We start from the raw sequence: 22,145 nt of genomic DNA, 5'->3' as shown, positions 1-22,145 counted from the left end.
AACTTTTTGCTATTTCAATTATTTAAAGGAATACTATATAACATCTTTCCTTTTTTTTTTTTTTCTGCCAGGGTAAATACTTATGACTGTGGAGAAAAAATTTCAAGCTGGTTGTCAAAGTTTTTTGGCCGTCCATATCATTTGATCAGACAAAGTTCAGACTTTCAAAGAAATGCAAGGAAGAAACGAGGCAAAGGTATCACATTTCGGATTGCTTCTTAGGGGACAGGCACTTGGGTTTAACCCTTGCAGACACAAAAATCAGCCCACAAAATGGATTGACAGGGCAACGTGCTCATGAACAGAAAGTAGGGGTGGTCAGCCTCTGGCAGAAAGGTGCTGTGGTGGCCCCCAGGTCAGCAGGACCCATGTGTGGTCTCCAGGATGAGCCCGAGGAGGCCGAGGGGGGCTTGCAGCCTCTGCTCAAGCTCTCTGCCTCAGTCCTGCATGTTTAGAAGCACAATTAAGTTTTGTTAAAGAGAAATATTGGTAGCTTGCTGTATACTAAGAAAATCTGGACTTCTAGTCTTGGTCCTGACACCAAGTAGTTGTTGAGACCTTGGCAAATCCTTGAACCCATTGGTGTTGAACTTCTGTAGAACTCTACAACAGAACATTGTGACGGCATGTCATCTACTTAGATTTAAGGGTTTTGACAGTTTTTCCTGACATAAGCTGTTGTGAGCATAAAATGAGACAGCAGAGAAGGAAGTACTTTGAGCTAACAGTACCATATAGGAAGAGAGAGTTTTCAGGTGTCTGCTCAAATGTCACCTTCTCGGGGGAGCCTTGCCTGGCTGCCCTCCTTAGAACCAGGGCCCCTACCTGAACCTCCAGCTCATTCCCTGTTTTATTTTTCTCTGTGGCACTTTTCACATCCTATAGGCCATGCATTTGACTCAGTTATCCTGTTTATGTTCTGTCTTCCCTCTGTCAGATCATAAGTTCTGTGAGGGAGGGATTTTTCTCTGCTTTGTTCAGGGCTTAGAACAGACCTGGCACATAGTAGTTGCTCAGTAAATACCAGATGAATAAATGAATGGACTGGAGAGTTGCCACATTACTGGTTTGTGCAGGAATGACCTGGCTTAGTCGCTAGCTCCCTGGGAGACTGGCTTGTAAATCTACACCTGGAGTGAGTCATGGAGGGCTTCAGGGAAGAGGTGAGTTTGGAGCTTCATCTTAACAGGAGAGTAGAAGTGTTCCAGGCAGAGAAAGGCAAGAAGATTACTGAGGAGCAGCATGGCAGAGCTTGGCATTTCATGGGTTCAGAGAAGGGTTTAGGAGGATCAGACATGGGTAGGGGAGTGATGGGGCAGAGCTAGAGAGAAGAGATGAATGTGCAGCTGAGGAGTAAGTAAGCACTGTCTTCAGGTTGAAGAACTGAAGAATTCTACCCTGGGGAGTTTCATGATGCAGCTTGCATTAGAAAGACACCCCTGGTGAGGTGTGGAGGCTGCAAGGGAGAGGGAAATGAAGGAAGCAAAGAGGCCAGGCAGGAGGCGGCAGTGACTGTCCTAGTGGGAGATGGGGCCTGGGTAGGCAAAGGTGGGAGCAGAATGAATCTGTTGGCTGCTCGATACAGGATCAAGAGTGTCAGCTTGTGAATATTATACTTCAAGGATGCCATTTACGGTGGAGAGGTCTCTGATGGTCTAGGTCTAGGCCTTTGAACATTTTTGTGTTGGTACACCTTAGAAGAAATTTTTTAAAGCTACACTACCTCTTTACGTTGTCATCTAAATTAAAAAAAAAAAGTTGCAAAGGATGTGATTTCCAGCATATTGCAAATATACAGGCTTACTTTGGAGATACTGAGAATTCGGTTCCAGACCACTACAATAAAGCAAGTCACAAAAATTTTTTGGTTTCCCAGTGCGTTTAAAAGTTATGTTTACACTCTGTTGTAATCTATTAAGTATGTAATAGCATTCTGTCTAAAAATCAGTGTGCATAACTTAATTAGAAATACTTTTTTGCTAAAAAACTCTAACCATTATCTGAGCCTTCAGCAAGTCATGGTAACATCCAAGATCGCTGATCACAGATCACTACAACAAATATAATAATGAAAAAGTTTGAAATATTGCGAGAACTACCAAAATGCAACACAGAGATATGAGGTGAGCAAATGCAGTTGGAACAATGGTGCAATAGACTTGCTCGATGCAGGGTTGCCACAAACATTCAATTTGTAAAAAACTTAATACCTGTGAAGTACTTGCGAGGCATGATAAAGTGAAATGCAATAAAACATGTACGCCTGTAGTCATTTAAAATTAAAACTTGTACATTGCCCTTTTAAATATAAACCAGTGGAGTCTCAATACCATAGTGATTTGAGTCTTATGAGTATTAACTTAAAAATATGTGTATAAACAAACTTTTCTAATGTACAGAAATTTTCTTTCTTTCATTTTCTTTCTTCAACTTGTATTTCCATTCCACTTCCTTGAAGGAATTTTATCTTAGTGTTATTTTATGCTTGAAACTCTTTCCTTGATTACCCTATCACATTTATCTGAAACTAAAATAATATATAAGTTGAAATGTATAAAATTTCTTAAAGTTTCCTGTGATGGTAGAGTCTCAGTGTTAGGAAATTTTTCCTAGGTTGAGTTCTTATCATAGTTTTTAATAGTACACAGTTGATCAAAGCAACAAAAGTATATTATAAATTTCGAAAAATAGTTATTAGACATAAAGAGAAAAAAGTAGTGGAAAATGAATCTCTTAATGAGATGGCTGGCCACCTGTGATTAACTCGCATGTCCATGAATGACTGTCACCTGTCATCAGAATAGCTAGTGTTCAGCACTGGTTCTCTTCTGAAGAATCTTATTTAAGTCAGTAAACAGCTGGGGATGAAGGTGTTTGGTTAACGCGCTGTCACTCAAACCTTTCTTCTGAGGCACAGGGATCTAACATCAAGATGACTTTAATCATCTGTCACTTGACAACTTAATTAGTTCCGGCAGTTTTGTGGTTAGCAAAGAATTGGAACCCATCTGACCTACAGGAGGATCAGTCACCCAAGCTTGAGAGACTTTTATTTTCTCAGCACAGACCCCAGGGTTTTGAACTGGTCTTTTGTTTTCCACCCTGGAGATTTTTAGCCCCCAGGGGCAATGTGCCATAGGAGAGGTGCGGCCTTTGCCCTGTGAAGGGTGAGAAGGGCCTTTTGTGGAGGGGCCTGGGATTGCACCTCACTGCTCTGACAAAGCCATTTTAGCAAAGAAGACATGGAAATAGAGAATCTGTAAGCGATTCTCTTGGAAGTGTCCATTCTCGGGTACTCTGGGGTCCACAGGCCTAGTTCAGAGACAGCTCACTAGGTTTTGGCCCGGCCAGCCTTTAGTATCAACATCTTGTATAAAGACAGCTATGGCATGCCCAGAAAGTGGGAGCTAGAAGCTGGGTGATGGGCTGCAGTAGTTCTGGAGGCCCTTGATATTTTCTTTCACTCTTTTTTTTTTTTCTTTTCAGTAGTTTTAAAACTTGTATTATTTATTTCTAAAGTCAATATTACACACTTGCCCAAGGGCAGAACCCAGCTTCTCCCTGACTAGATTCACTGACCAGATTCAGAAGATCTCACTGGGCCTGTGACCCTCATCAAGGCCCTTCTTCTTGCTTGGGGAAGGGCCCCCCCCACCCCCTCCACTTCCCCACCTCCGCCCTGCAGCCCCATCTCTCCTCCTCTAAGTGTTGCCTCCAAGTTTCCTTTGCTGGAAGAATTTAACTTCAGCATTTTATTATTTTTTTCCAGATTATCAACAGAATATTCTAGAAGCTTATGTTCTTTCTGTTTTTGAGAAGTTTGAGCCATGCTTAGAACATTTTTTATTTCCAGGGCACCATTTTCTTCCCTTTAGAAACAGTCCCTAATATTTAAAAATGCAAGTCTTCCATCCAAGTACTAATCAGGCCAGGAATTCTACTCAGTATTCTGTAATAACCTATATGGGAAAAGAATCTGAAAAAGAATGAATATATGTATATGTATAGCTGAATCACCTTGCTTACACCTGAAACTAACACAACATTGTAAATCAACTACACTCTACTATAAGATAAAAATTAAATCTAAAAAATGCAAGTCAATGGAAGCATGATTCATTTGCATTCCAAGAAAGCAACTCTTCTTTTCTAATTTATTTTATCTTAATTTTTAAATTTAGGTATAATTGACATACAACATTATATTGTTTCAGGCATACAACATAATAATTTGACATTTGTATATATTGCAAAATGATCATCACGATAAATCCAGTTAATATCCATCATCACACAGGTACAAATTTTTTTCTTATGATGAGAACTTTCAAATATGCAATACAGTATTATTAACTGTAGTCACCACACTAGACATTATATCCCCAGGACTTATTTATTTTATAAGTGGAAGTTCATACCTTTTGACCTTCACCCATTTTGCCACCCACCCCCACCCCCACCCCCACCTCTGGCAACCACCAATCTGTTCTCTGGATCTATGAGCTTGTTTTGTTTTGTTTTAGATTCCGTATCTAAGTGAGATTATACAGTATATGTCTTTCTCCGTCTAACTTTTCACTTAGCATAATACCCTCAAGGTCCATCCATGTTGTCGTTAAATGGCGAGATTTCATTTTTTTTATGGCTGAATAATATTCCACTGTGTATGTATACCACACTTCCTTAACCACTTATCCATCAGTGGACACTTAGGTTGTTTCCCTCTCCAGCAACTCTTCTTTTAAATACTCCATCACTTTTAGATCAATCTGCTTGTACTACAGCCACCCTCTCTCTGGTGAATGAGGCACAGTATCTGCTGATAAACAGATCCAGTGTTTTGGAACTTCAGCAGCAATTAAGCACCAGGTAAGATCCCTGTACTATTTGCTATTTACCTTGGGAATAGCAGACAGGTGTAACTACTTGCCCCTGGGAGTGAGCTGGTCACCTCTCTGGGGAGAAAAGGTCTGCGAATCATAAGTCCAGACGCTTCATTGAGAAACTGAGGCCCAGAGAAGTCACAAAACTTTTTAGGCCCGTTTCCCTTAATCTCTTAGAGGGTTCTCTTTTATCTTCCAATGTCCTTGATGCCCTCGGGATGCTTGGCGGAGAATCCCAACCCTCATTTTTAATCATTTCAATTCTTAAACATTTAGTTGAATGTAATCGCCAGCAATTGGACCCACATTTTTTTTTTTTTTTTTCCTGCGGTACGCGGGCCTCTCACTGTTGTGGCCTCCCCCGTTGCGGAGCACAGGCTCCGGACACGCAGGCTCAGCGGCCATGGCTCACAGGCCCAGCCGCTCTGCGACACGTGGGATCCTCCCGGACCGGGGCACGAACCTGTGTCCCCTGCATCGGCAGGTGGACTCTCAACCACTGCGCCACCAGGGAAGTCCCCTGGACCCACTTTTGTTGCCCGCTCTCCCACTGTCCCCTGGCCCCTAGGAGCCTTGCATTACTTCCACAGTCATTTTGAGTGAAAAGAAGAGTGGTTATGAAAGCTTTTAAAGTTGTAATTGTAGATACTATTTGTTTGTATCATCAGACAGAACTAGCACCCTTGCCTGCTCACTCCCACCCAGGGATCTCCCAAGGGTCCTGGAAAAGTCAGCTCTAGAAAGGGTCTTGGTTGGTTCAAACCCCCTCATTGTCCTTCAGAGGAAATTGAAGTCCCAAGGTAATCAGACAACTGGGGCAAAAAAGAAAAATCACCCAGCTCTTATGTAAGAGTTGGGACCGGCAGATCATTCATGGTCCACACCTGTCAACACCATGAGCTGGGGCTCCTGTGACACTCACGTGCCCTGTGGTCCTGGGTACATGTGTGCTCATGCACAAACATGTACACATATAGCTTAATAAAAACTACAAAAATGGACTGTTTGTAGTAATTCCTGTTCATAGTCATTGGCAAAAACACACAGCAGTGTCCCCTTGCCGAGGTCCAGGCTGCCCTCTTTAGGAGCTGAAGTGTGATGCCTGGTCCCTGGGCGTTCACTGAGTTTTCCCGGTACTGAGTGACCCCCTTCCTCAGGTACCCTGGGCCCTGGATGGAGCAGGTCTGCAGTTTTCTGGGATTCTTTGTGTGGAAAGAGAGGAGGTAGGGACAGGCTTGCTGCAGCCCTGGTTCCTGCAGTCCTGGTTTAGTGCAGAGCTGACAAGCAGGAGGTAGGAAGGCCAGGTGGTCAAAGGTAGGAGAAACAGCCTGTGGTTAGTACATAGTGAGTGTCCCTGGTTCTATTTTCAAATCTGATGGATGATATTGTCTCCATGTGGGCCATGGTAGCTTCTGGACATAAAACTTTCCCTATTAAAAAGCACAAAGGGAGTTTTGTTTGTTTGTTTGTTTATAACCTGGAGGGTAAATCCAGAATCAAAGGATTTTAGGACTGGAAAGTGCTAACCCTCTCATTTCCCACAAGGACCCTGCAGTCCTCATCGATTGTGGGTGTTGCCCATAGTTAGTGGCAAAGCTGGACTTGGGTATCCTGGTCCCTGGCTTTTCACATGCCAGGGGCTTTGAGATACAGACATGGGACCCCTTACTCTCCCCCAGCGTCTTTCAGTTCTGTCTCCAGGGCAAATTCCAGTCATGCTCAAGGATTTCCCTCCCTCCAAACTTCAAAACTTTTTATTAAAGTACAACAAAGTGCAAAAATCATAAGTACATAGTTTAGTGAATGTTTACAGATGTATATACCCATGTAACCACCATCCAGATCAAGTAGAGAACATTTCTAGAACCATAGACCCCTTCCTCATGTCCCTTCTTGGTCAACCCCACTGAAGGTTGCCACTATTATGCCTCCTTTCACCCTAAACAGTTTCGCCTTTTCTTGAACTCAATTTAATGGGATCGTACAGTGTGTTCCTCTGTTGAAGTTCGCAGATGCTTTTTCAGTGCTTTTTTACCTTAGGGGATGGCGTGCATGGAGGTGCAGGGAGCTGTTTAATGGTAACTTGTGCTAATCAACAAAAATTTTAAACAAGAATTACAAAAAAAGCATACGCTTAGTTAAAACTGCAAACGGGATGGAAGCTAGGAAATAAAAATTTTAATCGAGATACAATCGACATGCAACATTATATTAGTTTCAGGTGTACAACATGATTCTATATTTGTATATACTGAGAAATGATCACAGTAAGTCTAGTAAACATCTGTCATGACACATAGCTGGAAATTTTTTTTTAAAGATTGTTTATTTCTTTTTTTTAAATAAATAAATAAATAAATAATTTATTTATTTATTTTTGCCCGTGTTGGGTCTTCATTGCTATGCGCAGGCTTTCTCTAGTTGTAGAGAGTGGGGGCTACTCTGTTATGGTGCTCACGCTTCTCATCGCAGTGGCTTGTCTTTGTTGTGGAGCACGGGCTCTAGTCACGCGTGCTTCAGTAGTTGTGGCACGTGGGCTCAGTAGTTGTGACTCGCGGGCTCTAGAGTGCAGGCTCAGTAGTTGTGGCACGTGGACTTAGTTGCTTCAGGGCATGTGGGATCTTCCCCGGACCAGGGATTGAACCCGCATTCCCCGCGCTGGCAGGTGGATTCTTAACCACTGCACCACCAGGGAAGTCCTGCAAAATTTTTTTCTTTTTATGAGTACTTAAGATTTGTTCTCTTAGCGCCTTTTAAATATGCAATACAGTCATTTTTTAGACAATACAGTATTATTAACTATAGTTGCCATGCTATACATTACATCCCCGTGATTTGTTTATTTTATAACTGGAAGTTTGTACCTTTTGACCCCTTTCACCCATTTTGCCCGCCCTTCTCCCCACCCCTGGCAACCACCAATCGGTTCTCTACAGGAAATAAATATTAAAACCTCCCATGTATACTCTATGTTGCTTTATGATGTTCTAATATCCAAAAAGAGTGTGAGCTCTTGATACTTTTTAGGTCCTTGATAATTAAGCCTGTTGACAGTCTTTAAATGCCTTGTCCTGACTCTGTAGAATTGGTATTTTCTCATAAGTTTATTCACTTGATCCCAGTTCACTTGGTTTCCAAAGTTCTTCATCTCTTCAGCAAAGATCTACTCACCCATTGCACGGCCTCTTGTGGGCTTCTCCATGGAGATGGGACCATATTCCAGGGAGATCACGGAGGTCTGTCCAACAGATGTGTGTCTCTTGGCCTTGCACTCATGATAAAAGCTCGTTCTGATCATCGAAGCCTCAGGCCAGAGTACAATGGATGAACTCAGGCCTCGAGTGGTAGAAATGTTGAATTATTACAATAGTGCAGTTATCCACCCTTCCCCACCTTTTCTCTTTTTGGTATGTCTCAAACAGTGATGAGAATGGAAAGGAAGAATTATTTCCAGTGAACAATCTCATCTCACGTTTCCGTGCCAATATTATTACCAGTGGAACAAGGGCTTTTGAAGAAGAGAAATGGGATGAAATTTCAGTTGGTTCCTTGCATTTCCAGGTAAGTTCCCAGGAGTTCTATTATCCTTCCTCAAGGGTTGCCAATGGGGATTGACCTCAGTCCTAGGCCGGGATGGTAGCAGGCAGCAGGGAATCCCATGCCCCATCACGTGCCGCCCCCCTACCAGGCGTTGACTCTTACCCACAAAATCTCGGCAGAAAGGTATGTGACACCTGCATCCTGGGGTGCCCCTTGGAATGATCCATCCCTCCTTCCTCCGGGGAGTGCAGCAGTTTCACGTGGGGAAGAGAGAACGTACAGGTGATGAAGGTACAGACTTTGTCGCTGTGTCTAGGCTTCAACTCTGTTTCTTGGAATGCTTGTGTCTATGAGAACGTCCTCCTCCTGAAACCTGCTGGATTTTCTCGCTGTCTGGAGCTTGTGGAGGAGGACCCAGATGCCTCATGGTCCTTCAGTGCCCATGGTGGCCGTACCTTCGCCCCATGCTCTCTCGCTTCTGGCCTCGTTGACAGCTGGGGAGCAGCTTGCAGTTAGAGGCGAAGCCTCCAGGATGCCCCCCCTCTCCAGGCTTTGGGCTCCCCAAACTTGAAGCCTTCAGCTAACATCTACATTCCTCCTTAGGGCAGATAAGGCCCCCCAGACCTGATCCTCCGGCCTCTCCCATCTCCCCGAGCTCATCACCCCTCCCCTTTTGCCTGCCCTGTAGACCTTCTCTCCATTCCCTAAACAAGCCAAGCTTCCTGCCTTAGCACCTTAGCCCTGCTGTCCATTCCACCTGGAGCACTTTTCCTCCAGCTCCTACAGGGTCTCAGCTCAGATGTTACCTCCTTGGAAAGGTTGTTCCTGACCCACCACAAGGTCACACTCTGCACAGTGTCTCCTTATTTCTTCAGAGCATATGAGGGTGGGGACCAAGTCTGTTTAGTCCCTGCTGTTCCTCTGGGGTCTAGGACAGTCCTTACCCAGAGTAAGTGCTCCAAACTGCTGATGGAATGAATGGGCAGCAAAGCTATGGAACAGCTGGGGACAGAAGGATGGGTCATCTGCACAGAATGTCCCCAGTTCTTCAGTGGGGAATGAAATTATCTTAATAACAGTAATTAGCCAGTTGTATAAACTGATTGTAATAGGGCTACTGCACTCAAATGGAACATCACTCTAACTTCCAGGAAAGCAGTAAACAATAATTTAACCCTTAATGAAGGATTTCAGAGGTCTGGGGTTTGGGGTAGGGATAAACTGCGTGGCACCAATAGAAGAAAAAGATGTCCGAAAGATCTTTGTTATCCATTTAACTCTCCAAGCTTCCTTTTATCCTGGAAGCGGCTCCCCCTTGAAAGAATTATCTCTTTTCTCTTCCACAGACCTCTCTGGCACCAGCCTTCTGTCATTCCACTCAATCCTCCATCCCGGCTGACTCTTCTTCATTTTCTGTCGCTGTGTCCCTGCCATGCTATAAAAGCACCTGCTCTCAGGGTACATGCCCAGTAATGGATTGCTGGGTCGTATGGTAATTCTATTTTTAGTTTTATAAGGAACCTGCATACTGTTCTCCATAGTGGCTGTACCAATTCACATTCCCACCAGCAGTGCAAGAGTGTTGCCTTTTCTCCACATCCTCTCCAGCACTTGCTGTTTCTAGATTTTTTGATGATGGCCATTCTGACTGGTGTGAGATATCTCATTGTAGTTTTGATTTGCATTTCTCTAATGATTAATGATGTTGAACATTCTTTCATGTGTTTGTTGGCAATCTGTATATCTTCTTTGGAGAAATGTCTATTTAGGTCTTCTGCCCATTTTTGGATTGGGTTTTTCAAAAAGAGTCATGTACCAAAATGTTCATTGCAGCTCTATTTACAATAGCCAGGACATGGAAGCAACCTAAGTGTCCATCAACAGATGAATGGGTAAAGAAGATGTGGCACATATATACAATGGAATATTAGCCATAAAAAGAAACGAAATTGAGTTATTTGTAGTGAGGTGGATGGACCTAGAGTCTGTCATACAGAGTGAAGTAACTCAGAAAGAGAAAAACAAATACCGTATGCTAACACATATATATGGAATGTAAGAAAAAAAAAAGGTCATGACGAACCTAGGGGTAAGACGGGAATAAAGACACAGACCTACTAGAGCATGGACTTGAGGACACAGGGAGGGGGAAGGGTAAGCTGTGACAAAGAGAGAGTGACATGGACATATATACACTACCGAACGTAAAATAGATAGGTAGTGGGAAGCAGCCGCATAGCACAGGGAGATCAGCTCGGTGCTTTGTGACCACCTAGAGAGGTGGGATAGGGAGGGAGACGCAAGAGGGAAGAGATATGGGAACATATGTATATGTGTAACTGATTCACTTTGTTATAAAGCAGAAACTAACACACCACTGTAAAGCAATTATACTCCAATAAAGATGTTAAAAAAGAAAAAAGGCTTCCCTGGTGGCGCAGTGGTTGAGAGTCTGCCTGCTGATGCAGGGGACACGGGTTTGTGCCCCGGTCCGGGAAGATCCCGCATGCTGTGGAGCGGCTAGGCCCGTGAGCCATGGCCACTGAGCCTGTGTGTCTGGAGCCTGTGCTCCACAACGGGAGAGGCCACAGCAGTGAGAGGCCCGCATACCGCAAAAAAAAAAAGCACCTGCTCTTACACATCCTGCCTGGTACAGAGTAGGCACTAAGTATATGATAGATGGAGAGAGAGATGGAGAAATAAAGAAAGAAAAGAAGGAAAAGAGAAAGCACTACAACTAGGCTAGGATCACTGTCAGAAACTTACCTTGTAACAAGTAAGTTGTAAGGTACCTGGGTACGTGAATACAAGGACTCTAAAAACACCTTTCTGAGATGCTTTGCTTTCTTTAAGTCATGATACTTAATAAACATCAATTAATGAAAGTTAAAATATGCATGCCCTTTGACCCAATAATTTCACTCATAGAAATCTATTCCATAAAAAATACTGTTACAAATCTGCAAAGATATTTTACAAAATTCCTCATTGCAATACTTTATAAATATGAAAAATTGGAGAACATCCTAAACATCCATAAAAGTGAAAGTTTTTTTTTTTTTTTTTGCGGTACGCGGGCCTCTCACTGTTGTGGCCTCTCCCGCCGTGGAGCACAGGCTCCGGACATGCAGGCCCAGCGGCCATGGCTCATGGGCCTAGCCGCTCCGCGGCATGTGGGATCTTCCCAGACCGGGGCACGAACCCGTGTCCCCTGCATCGGCAGGTGGACTCCCAACCACCGTGCCACCAGGGAAGCCCCAAAGGGAAGTTTTTAAAAATTAATTTTTATTGAAGTATAGTTGATTTACAATATTATGTTAGTTTCTACTGTACAGCAAAATGAATCAGCTATACATACACATATATCCCCTCTTTTGTGGATTTCCTTCCCATTTAGGTCACCACAGTGCATTAAGTAGAGTTCCCTGTGCTGTATAATATGTTCTCATTAGTTATCTATTTTATACATAGTATCAATAATGTATATATGTCAATCCCAAACTCCCAATTCCTCCCACCCACCCCCCTTCCCCCTTGGTATCCATATGTTTGTTTTCTACATCTGTGTCTCCATAAAAACGAAGTTGATTAAATAAAGTACACTCCATCCATACAGTGTTGTCCTGTGCAGGCATTAAAAAGTATAAGCTATAGTTAATAATGTGCCTTTCAAAAAGTAAATGCTAAATTAGGAATCTGGGATTAACAGATACATGCTAATATATATAAAATAAACAACAAGGGCTTACTGTATAGCACAGGGAACTATACTCGATATCTTGCAATAACCTATAATGGAAAAGAATCTGAAAAAAGAATATATATTATATATTTATATTCTTATTATACTATATATAAATATTATATAACATAAATATGAATATTATATTTATATAAATATATATTATATTATATAAATATTACATATATTTATATAATTTATATTCTTTTTTCAGATCACTTTGCTGTGTACCTGAGACATTATAAATCAACTATACTTCAATTAAAAAAATTTTTTAAGTAAATGCTTAAGAGTTGTTTGTTGGTGATAATACTCAGTGCTGAAGTAGTTGCAATGTGGAAAGATCTAACACATCTCTTTTGGAAAGCAGTTTTTCACTGGATATCATCAAGTCATAAAAGATTTATACTTGTTGACTTTATAATCTCCTTTTGGGAGATTTAGCCTAAAGAAAAATTCAAACAGGAAGGAGAGTTATGTGAATTAAGACCTTTATTGCAAAATTATTGATTACAGCAAAGCATTAGAAATTATGCACATGGCTTCAAAGGAGAAGAGCTAAGCGCATCAACCCATGGGAATGCCAGGCCATGGTGAAAACTGCAGAATCCGGGGATGAGGTAGCTGTCTGAGAACGGACACCGAACAATGTCCGTTATGTATTGTGGAGTAATTAAAAAAGAGAAAGAAAGCCAGCAGCTCTCAGCTCTCAGCGAATGTGTTTCACAGGGGCGCGTGTGATTGCGTGAGCTACTTGCTGCAGTCTCGCAGTCTCGAGCGATCTGTGGCCACGAGAGCAGCGCAGGGTGTGTGGCATCTTCTCCCAGTATGCCCTCCAATCAATTCTTTTCTTCCCTGGAGGAAGCCCAACATTCCCTGATAACCACCTGTGAGTCACAACCACTCTTAGTTTTCTTCAAAGCCCTGATGCAGTAGCCTTTAAGGTGATAAACTAATGTGGGTGATTCCCTAGCGGGCATTGGGAAGAGGTGGCACTTCCTGGCTCCGTGCAGTTTGAGTATTTCTCTGTGAGTCTGAAATTGGCTGTTTACAACGATTCTTCCTGGACCCAGATTCCTCCCTGCAGAGTGTGACAGTCTGGTCACTTTCATGGCAACGCTGTCTTTTCCCTTCTCACCTCCCAGGTTTTGGGACCTTGTCACAGATGCCAGATGATTTGCATCGATCAGCAAACTGGGCAGAGAAACCGAAATGTTTTCCAAAAGCTTTCTGAGAGGGGAGAGAGAAAGGTAAGCATGATTGCTAAAAATGACACCCCATTTTAAGTTCCTGATGCATTGTCTACACCAAAATTAATCCTTAATAGTGCTGAGTAATTTTTAGAAGTCGGAGAACACTGTAAGGCTGATGGGCTACCATCAAGGTGCAGACCTTATCCGCGACACTGTCTTATTTTTCCTTTCCATTCATTTCCTCACTATTTTTATGACATGTATTTTTGATGCTTTCAAATCTTGTTGAAGAGATATGGAGTATAGATAAGAAATAGTTTTTTAAAAATGGGGACATTCCTGGTAGTCCAGTGCTTAAGACTCTGTGCTTGCACTGCAGGGGGCACGTGTTCCACCCCTGGTCTGTGAACTAAGATACCACATGCTGTACGGTGCGGCCAAGGGAAAAAAAAAAGAGAGAAATAGTAAATAAGTAAAGTAATTCTATTGTCTCAATCATTATTTTCTTCGCCACAGAAATCTCATGAAGAATAAAAATACCTTATGGTGAATAGGGTAGCTGCATAGAAAATAAATTTCACTATACTAAGTTTGTAAGTCATCTTCTTGAGGGCTAAAATGACTAAGTGTTGTTGTGGATCCCAGATTATAAAAGCTGAACTTCTAAGAGATTGATTCATTAGGAACATCCACTTATTTCCGGGCTTGCACTTTCTGTCTGGACTTCTGGTTTGCAAGCCAAATAAGGAAGCCAAATAAGCAATCAGGCTGCACAGAACAATTCTTGAAAATTAACAGAAACAGTGCAAGCATTTCATATCTTCCCAGTAATAAACTGGCAAGTTAACTCATGGTAAAATGTTCTGCATCGTTTCCTGTGTTTCTCCAAAACCAGGGTTTTGTTTCACAGTATTTGATTGACAAAACTCTCCTTACGGATATGGATAGGTATGGTCTGCAGAGCTGTTGCGCTTGAGTATTATACCAACAAGTCTGTTTGCTCAGCTGTGGCAGGCCGTGCCGACTGGGGGCATGGGGACCCGGGCCCTGCCCCATGCAGGTTGCCAGGAGAGAGGATGTGTGGACAGAATACTGTGGTACATGGAAGTGGTATTTCTCAGCATCACAGTAATTCTTGTGCACAAATCTTTTTATTTTTTAAATTTGGAATAATTTTAGATTTACAGAAAAATTGCAAAGATAGTACAGAGAGTTCCTGTGTACTCTTCACCTATATGTACACAAATATTAAGGAATTAATTTATCCCCAGTCCCTAGCTTGGGGCCTGGAACGTAGTGGTGGCCAACTGATGTTATCACAGATCTGGGAGCACATCACATACTCCAAAGGGTTGTTACTGGCTCACTTGCATTGATGGCAAACGTTTTTTGTTTTTGTTTTAATTTAACTTTTATTTTATATTGGTGTAGAGTTGACTTACAATGTTGTGTTTGTTTGAGGTGGACAGCAACTTGATTCAGTTATACATATCCATATATCTATTCTTTTTCTGATTCTTTCCCCATTTAGGTTATTAGAGTGCAAAGTAGAGTTCCCTGTGCTGTAGAGCAGGTCCTTGTTGATGATCTGTTTTATACATATATTAGTGTGTATATGTTAATCCCAACCTCCTAATTTATCCCTCCACCCCCCCACCGCTTCCCCCGCAACCATAAGTTTCTTTTCTAAGTCTGTGAGTCTGTTTCTGTTTTGTCAAGTAGTTCATTTGTATCAATTTTTAGATTCCATCTATAAGTGATATCCTATGATATTTGTCTTTCCCTGTCTGACTTAGTTCAGTTAGTATGATCATCCCTACTCTCTACATCAGTGTTGCTGCAGATGGCGTTATCTCATTCCTTTTTATGGCTGAGTAATTCTCCATTGTCTATATGGACCACATCTCCTTTATCCATTCATGTGTTGATGGACATTTTGGTTGCTTCCATGTCTTGGCTATTGCAAATAGGGCTGCAATGAACCTTGGGGTGCATATGTCCTTTCGAATCATGGCTTTCTCTGGATATACGCCCAGGAGTGGGACCGCTGGATCATACTGGTAGCTCTATTTTTAGTTTTTTAAGGAACCTCTATACTGTCCTCCACAGTGGCTGTTATCAATTTCCATTCTCACCAACAGCATAGGAGGGTTCCCTTTCTCCATGCCCTCTCCAGCTCTCACTGTTTGTAGGGTTTTTTTTTTTATTAATTTTTATTGGAGTATAGTTGCTTTACAATATTGTGTTAGTTTCTACTGTACAGCAAAGTGAATCAGCTATACATATACATATATCCCCTCTTTTCTGGATTTCCTTCGCATTTAGGTCACCACGGTGCATTAAGTAGAGTTCCCTGTGCTATATCGTATGTCCTCATTAGCTCTCTATTTTATACATAGTATCAATAGTATATATGTATCAATCCCAATCTCCCAATTCCTCCCACCCCACCCCCTTTCCCCCTTGGTATCCATACATTTGTTTTCTACGTCTATGTCTCTCTCTCTGCTTTGCAAATAAGATAATTTATACCACCAGTCCCCAGCCTTTTTGGCACCAGGGACCGGTTTCGTGGAAGGCAGTTTTTCCGTGGACGGGGATGGGAGACACCGGGATGGTTCAGGCAGTAATGTGAGCGGGAGTGATGGGGAGCAATGGGGAGTGGCAGATGAAGCTTTGCTCGCTTACCCACTGCTCACCTCCTGCTGTGTGACCCTGTTCCTAACAGACCGCGGACTGCTACTGGTCCGTGGCCCAGGGGTTGGGGACCCCTGGTCTATACCACTTTTCTAGATTCCACATATATGTGTTAATATATGATATTTGTTTTTCTCTCTCTGATGATGGCAAACCTTGAGTAGACTTACACAACTCTTCATTTTCGACCTCCCATCCTTATTCTGGAGAATTTGGAGAACTTAATTTACATCACGCATCCTTATAGAAAATGCTGAGTTTTGCCCTTATTTTCACAAAATGGTTTTTACATCAGGGAACAGAGCAGAAATCGGCCTGACAGTGGTCAGAGGCCCAGAGGAGGAAGAAGCCCTCCTGTGGGAAACTCAGGGTACACAGGAAGGAGAAAATAATAGGTCCAGCAATAAAGAGGTATAGGCTGACTATCGGGAAAGCATACTTTAAAACGAGAATCTGTGTGGTCTAAGATATTAGGATTCTCCTTGTTTCTCACTACCTTCTGCTAAATGACAGATAGGACATATCAAGTCCCAGTACATGTTTTTAAAGATCTGACTTAATTTTAGTGGAACATTATTATTTACAAAAGTATTTTAACTGCTAAAATAATCTAACTTCTGTTGTTACTGTTTTGTTCACAGGTGAACTTTGGGCTGTACCTGATGCATACCTCTTTGGATTTATCTTCTCCATGTTACCTGTCTGTAGGATCTCAGGTGCTCCCTGTGTTGAAAGAAAACATAGAACACTATGATTTACCTGCTTCTGAGAAACAGCAGGAAGTTATCTCCTAAAGTTTTTCTCAGCATATATTAAAATTTCTCTTTTACAACTATCTCCATTCTTTTCTTTCTTCCAGTTTTGCTGAGATATAATTGACATACAGCACTGTGTAAGTTTAAGGTGTACAGCATAACGATTTGACTTATATACATCACGAAATGATTACCCTAGTAAGTGTAGTGAATCATCTCACATAGATATAAAATTAAAGAAATAGAAAACAATATGTAATTTTTGCTTGTGAAGGGAACTCTTAGGATTTACTCTCCTAAATTTCATACATAACATACAGCAGTGTTCATTGTATTTGTCATGTTGTACATTACATCCCTTCTACTTATTTATCTAATAACTGGAAGTTTGTACCTTTTGACTTCCTTCATCCAATCCCCCACCCACCTCCCCCCTCTGGTAACCACAAATCTGATCTCTTTTTCTCAGTTTGTTTGTTTGTTCTGAAGTATAATTGACCTACAACGTTATGTTAGTCTCCGGTACACAACATAGTGATTCAATATTTCTATACCTTTCAAAATGATCATCAGGATAAGTCTAGATATGATATGTCATCATACAAAGATATTATATAATTATTGACTATATTCCCCACACTGTACATTTCATAACTTTGACTCATTTATTTTGCAACTGAAAGTTTGTACCTCTTAATTTCCCTCACCTGTTTCTCTCCTCCTCCCACCCCCGCCCCCCTCTTCTGGCAACTACCTGTTTGTTCTCTGTATCTATGACTCCGTTTCTGTTTAGTTATGTTTGCTCATTTGTTTTGTTTTTCAGATTCCACATATAAGTAAAATCATACAGTATTTGTCTTTCTCTGTCCGATTTACTTCACAATTACCATAATATCCTAAGTCCATCCATGTTGTCAAAAATGGCAAGATTTCATTCTTTTTTATGTCTGAGTAATATTCCATTGTATATATGTACCATATCTCTTTATCCATTCAACTTAGGTTGCTTCCATATCTTGGCTATTGTAAATATGCTGCAATGAACATTGGGATGCAAATATCTTTTTGAATTAGTGTTTTCATTTTCTTTAGATAACAGCTCAGGAGTAGAATTGCTGGATCATATAGTAGTTCTATTTATAATTTTTTTGAGGAACCTCTATATTGTTTTCCATTGTGGTTGCACCAATTTACATTCCCATCAATAGTGCACAAGGGTTGCCTTTTCTCCACATCTTCATCAGCACTTGTAATTTGTTTGCCTTTTTGATGATAGCCATTCTGATAGGTATGAGGTGATATCTCATTGTGGTTTTGATTTGCATTTCCCTGATGATTAGTGATGTTGAGCATCTTTTCTTTCTTTCTTTTCCTTTTCTTTCTCTTTTTTCTTTTTTTGGCTTATAAACAACAGATATTTATTTCTCACAGTTCTGGAGACTGGGAGTCCAAGGTCAAGGTGCTTGCAGATTCAGTGTCTGGTCAGGCCCCTCTTCCTTGTTCACAGCCAGCTCCTCCTTCCTGTGTCCTCACCTAGTAGAAGGGGTGAGGGAGCTCTCTGGGGTCTCCTTTATAAGGGCACCAATTCCACTGATAGGGACGGAGCATCTTTTCATGTGCCTGTTGGCCATCTATGTCTTCTTTGGAAAAGTGTCTATTCAGGTGCTCTGCCCATTTTTTAATCAAGGGCTTTTGTTTGTTTGTTTATGTTGCATTGTATGAATTCTTTGTATACTTTGGATATTAACCCCTTATTGGAAACATCATTTGCAAATCCTGGCAGTGGCGGGCTGCACAGGCTCCGCGGAAAAAGGGTGTGGAGAGTGACCTGTGCTCGCACACAGGCCCCTTGGTGGCGGCAGCAGCCTATTTGTTGTTGATAGTCTCCTTCGTTGTGCAAAAGCTTTTTAGTTTGACATAGTCCCATTTGTTTATTTTTGCTTTTGCTTCCCTTGCCCTGAGGAGACATATCCAAAAAATATTGCTAAGAGTGATGTCAAAGAGACTACTGCCTATGTTTTCTTCTAGAAGGTTTATGGTTTCAGTCTTACATTTAAGTCTTTAATCCATTTTGAATTTATCTTTGTACATGATGTGAAAGAGTAGTCCATTTTGATTCTTTTGCATGTAACTATCCAGTTTTCCCAACATCATTTATTGAAGAGGTTGTCTTCTCCCCATTGTATTCTTGCCTCCTCTGTCATAGATTAATTGCCCAGGGTCTTCCCTGTGGTCCAATGGTTACGACTCCGTGCTTCCACTGCAGGGGGCATGGGTTTGATCCCTGGTCAAGGAGCTAATATCCTGTATCCTGCATGCCACGTACTGTGGCCAAAATATATATATATATGTATACACACACACACACACACACACACACACATATATATATGTATATATACATACATACATATATAAATTACCCATATAGGGACTTCCCTGGTGGCACAGTGGTTAAGAATCCGCCTGCCAATGCAGGGGACATGGGTTCAAGCCCTGGTCCAGGAAGATCCCACATGCCACGGAGCAACTAAGCCCGTGCGCCACAACTACTGAGTCTGTGCTGTAGAGCCCACGAACCACAACTACTGAAGCCTGTGCGCCTAGAGCCCATGCTCCGCAACAAGAGAAGCCACTGCAATGAGAAGCCTGCGCACCGCAAGGAAGAGTAGCCCCCGCTCGCCACAACTAGAGAGCCCGCACGCAGCAACAAAGACCCATAGGAATTCGTCCATTTCTTCTAGGTTGTTCGTTTTATTGGTGTACAGTTGTAGTAATCTGATGATTTGAATTTCATTGGTGTTGGTTGTAACTTCTCCGTTTTCTTTTCCAATTTCATTTCTTTGGGCCCTCTCAGTTTTTTTCCTTGATGAGTCTGGCTAAAGCTTTATCAATTTTGTTCATTTTTTCAAAGATCCAGTTTAGTTTCATTGATATTTTCTATTGTTTTTTAGTCTCTATTTCATTTATTTCTGCTCTGATCTTTATGATTTCTTTCCTTCTACTAACTTTGGGTTTTGTGTGTTCAACTCTCTCTGCCCCTATTAATTTCAACAACATGTTCAATAGAACTTGGTCTTTTGAACACAGAGAGTTCTTTTCCTCTTGAAGGTAGAGAGTGCCTTCACTAGCTTCCTTCTTCCTCTAACTCCACACTCTCCTTGTGTGCACAGCCCCACTCAGGAGGGCAGTTCTGAGGCTTCTGTGCTTTCCATGAGGCAAATTTAGCACAAGTGCTGCATCCACACCCAGCAAGGCTCCCACATGTGTTAGAAGTATGATCATTTCTAATTAGATGAGATTTTTAGTGACTCTCACTGGGAATATTTAACATCCTCTATTTTGCCATTTTACCATGCTCCTACTTTGCCTTTAGAAAGACACTTTAGGCTGTCTTCTTGCACTGAGGAAGGTAGTCTATGCCCAGTGATCTTGAGGGAATGAGAACATGCCTCCCTTCCCTCATGTACAGAGAGGAGCTGGGTTTATGCTCAGGGCCTAGTGTGACTTGTGCCCACATTCCTTAGGAGATGTTTGACCCGGATGTGTTGATCAAGGCACGGGCCAGCAACCCCCTTCCTCCTACTTCCTACTCCTGCCCATCATTGCTCTCCCCCTTTGAGTTGCTGCACTGAGGATTGCTAGCAAGCTTGATGTCACACTCAGTGACTCGGTGTTATATGAGCAATTGTGCTCCCTTCCACTAGCCCATCAGACAGTGTTGGTCCATCCACCCAGAGCCTCCAAATCCTAGTCAAGAGAGGAACTTTGGACTCGGAGGTTTTTTCAGGATGGCGGAGTAGAAGGACGTGCACTCACTCCCTCTTGCGAAAGCATTGGAATCACAACTAACTGCTGAACAGTCATTGACAGGAGGACACTGGAACTCACCAAAAAAGATACCGCACATCCAAAGACAAAGGAGAAGCTACAATGAGACGGTAGGAGGGGCGCTGTTTGACCCGGATGTGTTGATCAAGGCACGGGCCAGCAACCCCCTTCCTCCTACTTCCTACTCCTGCCCATCATTGCTCTCCCCCTTTGAGTTGCTGCACTGAGGATTGCTAGCAAGCTTGATGTCACACTCAGTGACTCGGTGTTATATGAGCAATTGTGCTCCCTTCCACTAGCCCATCAGACAGTGTTGGTCCATCCACCCAGAGCCTCCAAATCCTAGTCAAGAGAGGAACTTTGGACTCGGAGGTTTTTTCAGGATGGCGGAGTAGAAGGACGTGCACTCACTCCCTCTTGCGAAAGCATTGGAATCACAACTAACTGCTGAACAGTCATTGACAGGAGGACACTGGAACTCACCAAAAAAGATACCGCACATCCAAAGACAAAGGAGAAGCTACAATGAGACGGTAGGAGGGGCGCAATCACAATAAACTCAAATCCCATAACTGCTGGGTGGGTGATTCACAAATTGGAGAAAACGTATACCACAGAAGTCCACCCACTGGAGTGAAAGTATGAGCCCCACATCAGGCTTCCCAAACTGGCAGTCTGGCAACAGGAAGAGGAATTCCCAGAGAATCAGACTTTGAAGGCTAGCGGGATTTGATTGGACTTCAACAGGACTGGGGGAAACAGACTCCACTCTTGGAGGGCACACACAAAGTAGTGTGCATATCAGGCCCCAGGGGGAAGGAGAAGTGACCCCATAGGAGACTGAACCAGACCCACCTGCTAGTGTTGGAGGGTCTCCTGCAGAGGCGGGGGGTGGCTGTGTCTCACCGTGAGGACAAGGACACTGGCAGCAGAAGTTCTGGGAAGTACTCCTTGGCATGAGCCCTCCCAGAGTCTGCCACTAGCCCCACCAAAGATGCTGGGTAGGCTCCAGTGCTGGGTCAAACAACCAACAGAGAGGGAACTCAGCCCCACCCATCAGCAGACAAGCAGATTAAAGTATTACCGAGCTCTGCCCACCCAAGCAACACTCAGCTCTACCCACCACCAGTCCCTCCCATCAGGAAACTTGCACAAGCCTCTTAGATAGCCCCATCCACCAGAGGGCAGACAGCAGAAGCAAGAAGAGCTACAATCCTGCATCCTGTGGAATGAAAACCACATTCATAGGTAGAAAAAATGAAAAGGCAGAGGACTATGTACCAGATGAAGGAACAAGATAAACCCCCAGAAAAACAACTAAATGAAGTAGAGATAGGCAACCTTCCAGAAAAAGATTTCAGAATAATGATAGTAAAGATGATCCAGGACCTCGGAAAAAGAATGGAAGCAAAGATCGAGAAGATGCAAAAAATGTTTAACAAAGATCTAGAAGAATTAAAGAACAAACAAACAGAGATGAACAATACAATAACTGAAATGAAAA

General features: G+C 42.4%; 1 protein-coding gene across 3 annotated transcripts in view; it reads left to right on the top strand.

Annotated features, from left to right (window-relative positions):
* The window catches only part of MOCOS (molybdenum cofactor sulfurase), a 57,725-nt gene extending 40,835 nt beyond the window's left edge, over positions 1-16,890 (top strand). For 2 of the 3 annotated variants that reach the window (XM_024764151.1, XM_024764153.1), the window contains 5 exons: positions 72-196; positions 4,764-4,869; positions 8,306-8,444; positions 13,311-13,415; positions 16,697-16,890. In XM_024764151.1, coding sequence (XP_024619919.1) covers positions 72-196; positions 4,764-4,869; positions 8,306-8,444; positions 13,311-13,415; positions 16,697-16,849 — 628 coding nt within the window. In that variant the 3' untranslated portion in view covers positions 16,850-16,890. The remainder of the gene's footprint in view (positions 1-71; positions 197-4,763; positions 4,870-8,305; positions 8,445-13,310; positions 13,416-16,696) is intronic. The other variant, XM_024764152.1, reaches the window with a different exon arrangement.
* Positions 16,891-22,145: the final 5,255 nt, after the last annotated feature.

Source organism: Neophocaena asiaeorientalis, unplaced genomic scaffold (genome assembly GCF_003031525.2).
Source record: "Neophocaena asiaeorientalis asiaeorientalis breed wild unplaced genomic scaffold, Neophocaena_asiaeorientalis_V1.1 scaffold670, whole genome shotgun sequence".
In the NCBI taxonomy this organism is placed as follows: Eukaryota; Metazoa; Chordata; class Mammalia; order Artiodactyla; family Phocoenidae; genus Neophocaena; species Neophocaena asiaeorientalis.
The sequence above is the reverse complement of the archived record's forward strand: the minus strand, read 5'-3'. Positions and strand labels throughout refer to the sequence as shown.